Source organism: Humulus lupulus, chromosome 2 (genome assembly GCF_963169125.1).
Source record: "Humulus lupulus chromosome 2, drHumLupu1.1, whole genome shotgun sequence".
Lineage (NCBI taxonomy): Eukaryota > Viridiplantae > Streptophyta > Magnoliopsida > Rosales > Cannabaceae > Humulus > Humulus lupulus.
This window is the reverse complement of record NC_084794.1, coordinates 75,164,235-75,176,754: the sequence shown is the minus strand read 5'-3', so window position 1 is coordinate 75,176,754 and position 12,520 is coordinate 75,164,235. Positions and strand designations below refer to the sequence as shown.

The following is a 12,520-nucleotide window of genomic DNA, read 5'->3' as shown; positions in this document are numbered from 1 at the left end:
TATGTATTTTGGTTCAAGATATAAAAGCGGTAGGTCCGATCGGACCTAAGCTTAGGGGACCTCTTGTTAAGCTTGGCTCGAATGAGTTCAAAGAGAATGACCAAGACTCAAGTTTTACTCAAAGGAAAAGGCCACATAGTGACCGATCGGGTATGATGTGGAAGAAGTGCACTTGGGCTTGAATGAGGTGAGGAAAAGTTTACCTTGGACCATTTCGGACCAAGGTGATAACTATGCTCGATCGAGCTTTGGTTGAAAAAGAGAGCTATGTCCGATCGGACATGCTCATAGAGGAGGTACCTTGGACCATTTTGGTCCAAGGAGGTGTAAGTGATGGCTCGGACCACCTTGGTCCGAGGAGAGAAGTCCAATGCCCGATCGAGCATGGGTTGAACGAAGGAGGCTCGGACCACTTTAGTGCAAGGAGACAGCTGCACCCGATCGGACATGTTCATGGGAGAGACCTTGGGTTGTTTGGATCCAAAGTGGTGATATGTGAAGGAAGGGTCCAGTGCCCGATCGAACAGTGGGTGCACGAGGGAAAGCTCGAACCATGTTGGTCCGAGGAGAAGGAATGTGTGCCCGATCGGACAGGGTACTTATGAGGTACCTTGGACCATTTTGATCCAAGGAGAGGTAAGTGGTGGCTCAGACCACCTAGGTCCAAAGAGAAAGGACCAAGGTCCTATCGGACCTTGGTTAAACGAAGGAAGCTTGGACCATTTAGGTCCAAGTAGAGGGGCATTGCGCCCGATCGCACAAGACGCCTCCCCCGATCGCACAAGACGCCTGAAGGAGTGTTTTGGACCATTTTGGTCCGAGGATATGCTAGGAAGAAGATGGCTCGGACCACCTTGGTCCGAGGAGCAAAGTGCAAGGTCCGATCGGACCTTGATTGAAGGAGTCAAATAGGGTGGTTTGAACCACCTTAAGCCAAAGAAGACAACCATTGTGTCCGATCGGACACAATGGAGGAGTATACCTCGAATGTACCTGACCTTTGGTCCAAGGAGAGCCATGCACATACCACCTTTGACCTACGTAAAGCTTGAAGAATAGTCAACATGCATGAGAAGCTACGTCAAACTGCCCAAAACTACTTCAGTGAGAATTGGTCCAAGCATCCGGGAATCACTCAATCCTCACTTGAAATTAGGGATCATTTATATTTTGAATGTTTATTTAGTAATATAAATATTAGGTAAATAATGGAATATCCCTATCAAAAGGGGATATCAGTTGGGAATCCAGGTCTATAAATAGAGACTTGGGAGGATCGTAAGAGAGGACTTTTTGAAAATTTGAGAGTGAATCTGTATTCTAGAGAGAGAAAGTGTATTGTTCTTGAGAGAAACCCTTTTTTGTATTCTGAAATATTTGCACTGAAGAAACTCAGTTGACTCTGGTTCATCTGATCTTGAGTGTGAATACAGTAATAAAATCTCTAAGTGGATTAGGCTATTACCGATCATCGGGGCTGAACCACTATAAAAACCTCGTGTTATTTACTTTCATTCATAAAAACTGTCTGTTGTCGTTTATAATTCTCTTGAAGGTTGTCGTAGTTGACGTTCTTACGTCGTTGGCTAAATTCACAGTCAACAACTTGCAATTTAAGTTGTATGTTTTACTCATATGTTTCTAAACTCCAAACATTATTGCCTTTTTATTCATGAACTCTAACATACGTCTTTAAGGCTATACCACATTCTTCTTTCATGTAAGCAGGGTTTAGAGCTTTGGCGAAGGCTTTCCGAAACTTTAGAAGCTGAGCTTAATCTGGTGCTCTAACGTCTCAAGTTCTGGCTTAATTGCACTTGCCAAGAAGTGCTCATTTTTAACAGCTTTAGATTTACAGGTGATTTTTTGGTCTACTATACTTGAAATTTGAAGTGTTTTATGTGGGTCTTATCTGTTTCTGTTAAAATAAATGAAAATATATTCATCGTTTACCTCATTTTTCCCAAGTTTTTGTGACATATCATTTTGGTATGGTTTTCTTTAAGGGTTGCTATGTTGGAGATCATGGTCTAGCTGCTGTTGGACAGTCTTGTAAGTAGCTTGGGGATTTAAATTTGCGATTTTCTGAGGCCTTAACATATGCGGGTTTAGTTGAATTAGCTCTTGGTTGTGGGAATTCATTGAAAGCTCTTGGTATTGCTGCTTGTGCTAAGATAACTGATGTCTCACTGGAAGCAGTGGCCGTACATTGCAAGTCTCTTGAGACCCTTTCTTTAGATTCCGAGTTCATACTCGTTTTGCTGTATTGCTTGCTCTTGGCATGGAAAAAGGCAGTCAGAATGTAAGGTTTTTATAATTACAACAATTCTAGATATTATAATTTAATCTTTTTCTCTTGTTTTGTGAATTTTTTCATTTGATTCATTCTGATTATTTGAATGTTTTCTCTTGTTTCATTTATGACAATGATGCTTTCCCCAACTCAAGGGTTTCCTTCACAAAATCTAGAGTGGAATGGGTATCAGGTACTTTCATACTAAGAAACTTATCTGTTACTTTTTAAAGTACCGAGATTTAATTAACTTTTATTTCTTTGATGCTACCAGTGAGTATTTTAAGGATGAATTTAAAGCATATACACTCTTATTTTATTTTTATCTCACTTTCTTTTTATTGAATTATATTACTAAACTCCATGTATTATTGTCATATAGAGATTTCATCTCCTCATCCATGGCTGTAAGCCAATTTTTTCTATCCTTACAAGCAATAGCACCTTGCTTAGATTTGTTCTCATTCACTTTCATTTCTGAATTTAACTGTTTGTTTTGTGGAAAATTCATATGCTTAGATTTGGCACCTTGGGAGAGTCCAAGCTGTCAATTATGGTGACTATTTTGGCCTAATTTAACTCCCAGTAGGATGATCGGCTTGTAATTTTTTCTGTTAAATTCGGTTTTGCAGGCTGTAATTGAGGCCAATATCATTCACCCGCTTGTACATCTTCTCCAACATTCAGAGTTCGATATAAAAAAGGAGGCTGCATGGGCCATCTCTAATGCCACTTCTGGTGGCTCTCATGAACAAATCCAGTATATACTTGTGCTTCCTTTCTTGTTTACACATGCACTTCCGTTACAACCAAAAAAAAAGAGAAAATATATAAAATTTGAGTTGACTCGGTTGAAATTTATCGCTGAGGAGGCACTTGGTAATATATTTCTGCAGAGTATATATTTGGCTATCCATTCAAAGCTTATGTCTTCTAAATCTGATTATTATCTTTTTAAATCACCAGGAGCAAGGAATGTCGCACAAAGGAAGCTGTTAGATGAACTGGGTATTCCTGCTGAAGATGTGCCAGTTGATCAATTTACCCCACTAGGCAAGATGTTGTACAAAGCTCCTTCTGATGGCAAATGGGGCGAGCACGGACGTAATAATTCTTACTTTATTAATTTATATAGTATACATCATATTATGTCCCCCCTATGGTGTGGTAACTGGACTCTATAAACCATTTATATGCAAAATAAATATATAGAATCAAGATACTATGTGCGATTGGCTATCGCACTGTTCTCTACTTTCCCCCAAAAGAAAAAAAAACATGTCAACTTATGTTATAGTTTTTGAGTATCGTTCCAAAACATACCTGGGATGCCTGTTTTCTTATGTAGTACCAAAGTTTCTATACAATGAAGAATGAGTCTTGGTTATGCTAAATTTAGAGAATCAGCTTTCTGTTATGTCGTTTTACTCAATTGAAGATAGTGTTGGAATTGGAAGCACTGTAATTCTCAACACTGGCAAAGTATTTAGATCAAATAGAGAAAAGTCAATAGAGAAGGCTTTTTATGTAATCTCATTTTTTTCTTAACACAGGGAATACATTTATTTCCAAGAAAGTTGACAACAAGAAGAAAAACAAACTTAAGAAGGTGGAAGATAAGATGCTTGGATGGGGTAAGCTTTTTATGGTACTCTTAAATGCTCTATTTAATAGTTCAGTGACCTTATATTGCATGCTGTTTACGTTCTCACTCTGTTTCCTTTCTTAATATTAATATTCTTTTCTTAATATTGATACCATACTCTGTTTCATCAACCATTAAACCATCATCTGTATGACAGGTGGTCGTGATGATGCAAAGTTGTACTCTTTGAATTATATGCTGTGTGTGGGTTTATCCTTTTCTCAAAAGGCTGATGAATTACTTGAAACCCAGGTAGAAAACGATCTTTCCTGGCTGTCTGATATTTTCTAAGACATTAAACTTGTTTTTGATAGAATAAATAAAAGAATTAAGTAGTTATTCAATTATTTGTTGCCAGAAATGTCATAATTGAATGATTTGGTAATGTTTTTAAAGTGCAATTATTTTTCTTTATTTATTTTGTGCATCTTCAGGCAATAGTTAAAATGGCTCATGCTCATGATGCTTTTGTCTTGGTGGATAACAGTATAATGTCTCCTGTAGTGTCACAACCTCTGGAACTAGGAGCTGGTAGCAATATAAAACATGAACTTTACATTCTACAGATTACTCTTTTTTATTTCCTCTATAAAACTGTTGGATTTTGATTCATTCATCTTTCATTCAGACATTGTTATGCACTCAGCTTCCAAGTTCATTGTTAGGCACAATTATGTGATGGCAAGTGTACTGGCTGTAAGAGGGGAAAGGTTCTGCATGGACTTTCTTTACTGTGAATTGTAATGTTATAATTTATAACTTCAGGCCCTTATTATAATTTTTTTTTCAGATTAGCAAAAGAGCTGTACTTTCTACAAAATGCAGAAGGGTCTGGGTTGGCTCCATTTGATTGTTGGCTCTGCTTACGAGGAATTAAGACAATGGCTTTACGAATTGAGAAGCAGCAGGTGAAACTTCATGCTTTTATCACTTTATAATTTTCTTATAATCCTTTTTTACAACTGTAAAGCTCTGACTTGTTAAGGTCGTAATTATTTAATATTTATTTCTTGTAGTTATGAATTATAGCCTGGTCATTTATCATATACATTGTCTTGACTTCACATAACTAATTCAAAACAATATTGTAACTCTGTTATATGTACTTGAACTTGTGTTGTGCATCTTGGGTAAGTTTGAATTATGTTAGTAATTAATGCTTTACCTTCTAACTTAATATTTCAAGGCCGAACTTTTAAGTTTGCAAAATCACTTGAGATGAATAAAGTTTTGGCTTTGAGTTTGACATATATGCTAATTGCTTCAAAATTTTGCTCACCTTCAGCACTTACAATGCAGTTTTCATCTGTTAACAGGGAGTGTGAAGTCTCTCATAAGCCTGCCATGCTTCATGTCTCATGCTAGCATACCAGCTGAGGTTTTAGGGTGAAGTTGTTTTGGAAATGTGGTGGTGCTTTTTGGGTTGTGGCACAAATCTTGAAAATATACGCCAAGTTGGAAGGACAATTTTGATTTGTTTATTTAGTTTTTAGTTCTTTCTCTGATTTGTTTATTCAGTTTTAATTGAAATTTTTACTTTTTGTCTTTATATATATATATATTTTTTAAAAAAGATGATTTTTTTCCTAGATAAACATTTCCTTTACAAATGTCTTTAGATATTCAGAACTTATCAGTCATGCACCAGAAGGAGAATTTTCCAAGATGCCTCCATTTCGCATACTGAGTTTTGACATTGAATGTGCTGGTCATAAAGGTCATTTTCCTGAGCCTGGCCATGATCCTGTTATCCAGGTCGGACATGTTCATCTGTTATAGTTTATATAAAATTTACTGACTTTTAATTATTTATTTAAAAATTTTTTTGGTCATTATGTTTATAAGAAAAATGATAACTAAAATTACTCTTTTATTTGTAGATTGCAAATCTGTTAACTTTACAAGGAAATACTGAGCCATTAATCCGTAACGTCATGACCCTTAAGTCATGTTCTCCTATAGTTGGTGTCGATGCGATGTCCTTTGATACAGAAAGAGAAGTCTTGCTAGCTTGGAGGGTATTAGTTTTGCATTACTTTTCTTTTATGAAAATGAAAAGTGTCTGTTAATACTGTTAAGGTGCATTTTTTATGAATCTGTTCTCAATATTTATATCTTATTTTTCATACTTTTAGGGATTTTCATTTATAGGTTCCTTTTCATTTCACTCTTATGGTGGGCGCTCTAGCTTCAGAAAACTATTTCTCTTGCCATAGTGAAACATAATTTTCATTCTAGTCTGGAAAAGCAATCAGACAAGCAAGCAAGTTTTGGGGATTAACTTGAACTTGCACCCACCAAGCAAGTTTTGGGGATTTATGCTGGGATATTAGAGCACACATGTGTGTGTGCATATGAAATTATTTTCGTTATATATTATAACAACTTTAGTTTGTTCAGATATTGTCTATAAGTCAAAGGCAACCAGCCAAATGCTATTTTCATTTTCAAATGGTAATGCATAGTATTGAACCTTTTACCATGTGTAATTCTTTGCATCATTAATTGATCTTATCTTTCATTTTAGCTTAAATTATTTTGTTGTCAGTAATGATTTTCTAATTTATATTAATAGGGGACATTATACACCATCTGAACAAACTAGCATCAATATTTCTATGGTAAACTTTAATAGATTATTTCTCACCTCTTTCTTTTTTGTTGATTATTTCAGGTGGTACTGAAAGAAAATCTAGTTCTAACATTATTTAGGGATGAGGTGAGACTTGTCATTTATATTTCTCTAATGAAACATGTTATCAAATTGAAGAAGTTGACTGTTTTCTTGACTTTAAAATATGCAGTATATACTTCTGCATGAGGAATATCAGCTCTATGTTCTACCCAGAATTTTGGAATCAAAGAGGACGGCAAAATCTGGACGCACCAAGCAAAAAGAAGCAAATTTGGAATATAGTGTTGCAAAGCAGGTTGAAAAAATGATTAGGTATGACCCTTTTATTCTTCTTCTTTAAGCAGTTATTTAATTTTCTTGCTCTGTTAGGCTCTGATCTGATATGTGTGCTGATTATTGCTATTCATATATGGACTAAACAAGTCTCTCAACTCAGTATGCTTGGGCTTTTGTTGGCTTATCAGTCACAGAAGTGATCACTGCAAGCATAACAGTTGTTATAGGTCCTTTCTTTCATTCTCTCTCTCTCTCTCTGACCATTTCTAAATGTTGATGTTTGTCTGTGTTGCTCTTATAGATATTGAATTTTTTGCTTCTGTTGCGATCTTTAATGGTGATAGGAACAACCTTGAATTGCTTTTTAGACAGTAGAATTAATAGAGCCGAGATCCTTTTCCCTGGTGTGGCTGCTTCTTGGTTGCAATTTGCCTTGCTTCTACTATCCACTCATCTATTGCAGCTGATAATAAAGAAAAGCTTGAAGGTTTTTAATCTAAAGAGGGGTATGTTTCATTCATTAAATGTTAAGGTTATCAAAGAATTATCTTGTTTCCAGGTGACATTCTTCTTTCTTTTTATTAGAAAGAGTTATTTTCACTTTATTTTAGTTTTATTGTAGAAATTGGGCTAAACCTTATATTAAAGATGCTAAAGAAGTTTCCAGGTGCATTTTTATTTTATTGTTTTTCTTTATGATTTTGTTGTATAAGAAGTCAAAGTGTGATTCTGTTTTTATTCTTTAATTTTTTTGGGGATATATTGACAGAATTTAGAGTTCTGGAATCAATTCTTCCTCACATACATTTTGATCATTGAGAATGATATATTTGTTATCTTGATACATTTCACAAGCCTTGTTTTAAGTTACATGTTTTGTTGCTTCAGTCGTTGTTTTGCATGGTAGTACATCTTCCTATACCCTACTGTTTCGTCAAGTTTTGGAGTTATTACAAATTTAATTTAAACTGTATATGCTTACAGGTGGAAACTAGCTTAAGTCTTGAGTTCTTAATAATAAAATGACTTTTTTTTTACAATGTTCAAGTATATTGAGATGATATCTTTAGAGCAATTCTTGACAAAATTTGTAGTTGAGGCCTTTAGAATGGAAGAATGTATTTCACTAATTTTTGTATACATTTCTTGTTTTGTATTTAGTGATAAAGGAATCTAAATTGGGCATAAATTATGTTGTAATATGATTTCTTAAGCCTAGACTAGTAGACTAAATATTGTAATTACATTTGAGTAATTAATAAAAATCTATTTATGTTACCTTATTTGGCTTCAACTTTCATATTTGTTTTCCTAGTTTTATGTAAGTAAAAAAATATTATGTTTCTCTAAGCTAATATAACACATGTGTTATACTAAAGTGTAGTATAACACAAAAAATGTGTTATACTAAAGTATAGTATAACACAAAAAAAGTGTTATATAATCGACTATAAATAACATAATTAAACACTGATGTATTTATTAAAATAACACATAATTTGTGTTATCGTTGACAGTATAATAACACACATGTATAACAATGATAAAGTATCATGTAAAGTACCCTGACCTACGATAACATAGTCAGTCTTAACACATCAAAAAGTGTTATGGTATGTTTTGATAACACATTTTCGGTGTTATTAAAAGCATTTTTTCTTGTAGTGTATGGATTGGCTGATCAGATATGGGGCTTCTATAGATTGCAGGAAAAAGATGGTGACCTTTGAGCCTGAGGGTGAGGATCCTTTTGTTTCCGTAGGTGTTGTGCATGGACCCCGCGTACCCATGATATCAGCATTGAGGGCTAGGGACCTACTACAGGGAGGTTGTATAGGTTTTCTAGCTAGAGTGGTGGATACCACCAGAGTTATGCCAGCAGGGCCGGGAGAAACTAGATTGGTATGCGAGTTCTTGGATGTGTTTCCTAAGGATTTACCAAGTCTGCCACCGCATAGGGAGATTCAGTTTGTCATCGAATAAGCGTTGGGTATAGAGCCAGTATCGAGGGCACCATATAGGATGGCTCCGACGGAATTGAAGGAGTTAAAGATACAATTGCAAGAGCTTCTTAATTTGGGGTTTATTAAACCTATCTTTTCACCATGGGGTGCTCCAGTTTTGTTTGTGAAGAAGAAGGATGGGACTCTGAGAATGTGTATAGACTACAGGGAGTTGAACAAGTTGACCATCAAGAACAAATACCCCTTACTAAGGATCGATGATCTGTTCGATCAGCTGCAGGGAAAGACGGTATTCTCGAAGATTAATCTTCAATCTGGTTATCACTAGCTAAGGATCAAGGACGAGGACATACCGAAGACGACCTTCTGAATGAGGTATGTGCATTATGAGTTCATGGTCATGTCATTTGGTTTGACCAATGCCCCAGCAACATTCATGGATCTGATGAACAGGGTGTTCAAGGACTTCTTGGATCAGTTTGTAATTGTCTTCATCAGTGACATCTTGGTTTACTCCAGTTCAAAGGCAGAGCATAAGCAACATCTTCGACAAGTATTGCAGAGATTGCGAGGGCATCGGTTGTATGCCAAGTTAAAGAAGTGCGAGTTCTGGCTACCAGAAGTGACATTCCTTGGACACATTGTTGGTGAGGATGGGATTAAGGTAGATCCAGCTAAGGTAGAGGCAGTGAGATATTGGCTGAGGCCAAGGAACGCCTCAGAGATTATGAGCTTCCTTGGATTAGCAGGATATTACAGATGGTTCGAGGAAGGGTTCTCGAAGATTACTGCCCAGATGACAGAATTTACACAGAAGAATTTGAAGTTCATCTGGTTAGACAAGTGTGAGAATAGCTTCCAAGAATTGAAGCGACGACTGATTACTGCTCCTGTATTGAGTCTTCCTTTGGAGGGAGGGAAGTTTATTGTATACTGTGACGCATCGAGATTGGGAGGGATGGACAATGAGAAGGTTATTACTTTTGCATCACGATAGCTGAAGAGGTATGAGCAGCGGTACCCTACCCATGACCTTGAGTTGACAGCAGTGATATTCGCACTGAAAGTTTGGTGACATTACCTGTATGGAGAGAAGCGGGAGATATACACTGATCATAAGAGCTTGAAGTATTTCTTCACCCCAGAAGGACTTGAATATGAGGTATAGACGTTGGCTGGAGTTGGTGAAGCACTATGATTGTGATATCAAAGGAGTTGGTGTTAGAAACGTTCTGTATTCTTCACTCGGGATTCGAGGTAAGAAAACCGCACCCTTATGATCGTGAATGGGACTGAGGTTCCCAATATATGAATATGTGTACTACGTAATTGTATGATTATTATGCTATATGAAAATGGACAGCCTAAGGGTGTTGGGGCTGATGATATGTGTACTGAACGCAACTCAGCCTAAGTGAGCTGGGGTCAGCTAGATAAACAGAGGGCTTGATCTAAGCGTACCAACCCTGAATATATGTGTAATTGGCTAGAATATGAACTTGAGATTATATGTTTACCATTGGTTAGTTTGATGCTTGTATACTGTTATTTAATTGAACTTATGAGTTATGATTGATTGAATACCATTGTTGCTATATGTGTCTGTTGTTTATGGTTTTCTTGCTGGGCCTTGGCTCACGGGTGCTGCGTGGTGCAGGTGAAGGCGAAGGAAAGCTGGACCAATCATGAGTTTGAGAGCTCTGGCGAAAAAGTGTACATGGTCAGCTGCTCGACCGCCACGGGCGAGGAAAAGTGCAAGAACATAATCCTTAAACTTGTATTTTTCCATTAAAGTGGCTTTTGATTGTATTAAACTTTTGAGAGTAGTAAATTATCACTTATACCCTGTTTTTGGGATCCCATATATTAAACATCCATTTTAATGAAAATTAACCGTTTATAATCAAAATCTTTTAACCCTAAACTGATAGTTGACTTTAGGAGCACATTATTGTTTAAACGACTTGATTAGCAAGTTTCGCACTATTTCAAATACACATTGTAACGGTCTTAGTTATCTAGGGCGATACACAATGATGAATAATTAGATAAAGTTACTATACCATAGCATTTTGAACCTATATATATTGATTTATTGATAGCCGGCGGAAACATATAATTAACATATTTAGAGCAATATATAAATAATTGGCTTAATTAGGACAATAATAATGATAAAAAAATTTAGGAAGAATAATGATGGAGAATGGATAATGAAATGATGTTATAAAACTATTAAGAATACTGAAATATAAAGTATAAAGAAAATAAATAGACAGAGTAATAGAAAGATGTAAAGAGAGAGTAAAACTCTTGTGTATTACTTCAATGATGATTGAACCCTATTTTTAAAGATAAATATGATCTAAGAAAATCATGTAAGTACCACAATTACAATTAATAATTAATGTTGATATTTAACTTTGGGTAACTTGGTGATTATCCATTATAATGTTATTTGACTAAGGGACATGTCCATTATTATAGACATTCATATAATATATAATATTTATAACACTCTCCTTGGATGTCCATAAATATTTCCTCATTAGAAACCTTGCCAACAAAACCCAATGAGACAAAAACTAGGTCAAGGGAAAAAGAGTGCAGTGTGTATTTACTTCCTCTCATTTTGACATTCATGGAGATCTTTTAGTCGATGCATTCTAAACTTATGTACCATCTTCTCAAATGTTGACATTGGTAAATACTTTGTGAATAAGTATGCGAGATTATCACTAGATCAAATTTGTTGAACATTATACCAATCTTTTGAAGTCCATGTTTGAAGAAGAATTTCGGCGAAATGTGTTTAGTTCTATATTCTTTAATGTATCTCCTCTTAGCTGAGCATTGCATGCACCATTATCTTTATTGAGAATTGTTGGTACTTCTTTGTTGGGTGATAATCCCAATATTCATCCACATGCAATAGCAATGCTATTTAGCACACTTCATCTCATCATGCAATAATCAAGGGCCAGGCCCTATCAGTATCTCATGCATATGTTAACTCATTCATCATGTTCTATATATAAAATAAGCAGGCAAGCAGGGCATTCAAATACATATTCAGACATATTAACCAATCTTACAAACTAACCCTGAGTTAAGCCTGTCACTGACTGCGTTTGTACATATTCGGTCAATATCCAGAACCAATAACCTTGGCTCACTCTGATACCAAGTTGTAATGCCCTACTTCCTTAGAGCCGTTACTAAGTGTGTTTTAAGTCAAGGTTTTAAGTCAAACAATGTAATTAAGCCATAAACAGAGGAAAAAGTGTACAATTAACTCCATAGCATTGAAGATCATAAAAGTTTGACACCTAGGATCCCAAAATACAATTTAGAAATATTTAAAACATAAGAAACTTTACTAAGTCTGCTAAACGACAAAATATAATTTCATTTACAAGCATCTCCCAAAATCCTATGGTTGTGGCAGCCAAGCTGGCCAAACATGTACACGCCGCCTCATGCCTGCTGTACTCATGGTTGGTTGACCTTGTCTTTCCCTTTACCTGCACCACAGAGCATCTGTGAGCCGAAGCCCAGCAAGAAAACCCACAAGCAGATAACATATGCAACACATATATTAGGCATATAAATAGGCCACCAATTGGCTAAACACATACGGCCTAGCCGTCCCAGGCATTTACCAAGCCCTGGATTTGCGAACCATGCCGTGAGGATATCCCAGGTAT

General features: G+C 36.0%; 1 protein-coding gene and 1 long non-coding RNA gene across 2 annotated transcripts; both read left to right on the top strand.

The window, feature by feature from the left end:
• Nucleotides 1-4,595: 4,595 nt before the first annotated feature.
• On the top strand, nucleotides 4,596-5,466 carry LOC133816114 (uncharacterized). Its single transcript, XR_009885019.1, has 3 exons — nucleotides 4,596-4,648; nucleotides 4,729-4,846; nucleotides 5,255-5,466. It is a non-coding gene; the product is annotated as an uncharacterized LOC133816114 (long non-coding RNA).
• A 369-nt stretch (nucleotides 5,467-5,835) lies between these two features.
• On the top strand, nucleotides 5,836-7,942 carry LOC133816113 (probable protein NAP1). Its single transcript, XM_062248782.1, has 3 exons — nucleotides 5,836-5,956; nucleotides 6,613-6,657; nucleotides 6,743-7,942. The coding sequence occupies exons 1-3, from the start codon at nucleotides 5,873-5,875 to the stop codon at nucleotides 6,911-6,913; spliced, it is 300 nt and encodes a 99-aa protein (XP_062104766.1). The 5' UTR covers nucleotides 5,836-5,872; the 3' UTR covers nucleotides 6,914-7,942.
• The last annotated feature ends 4,578 nt before the right edge of the window (nucleotides 7,943-12,520 follow it).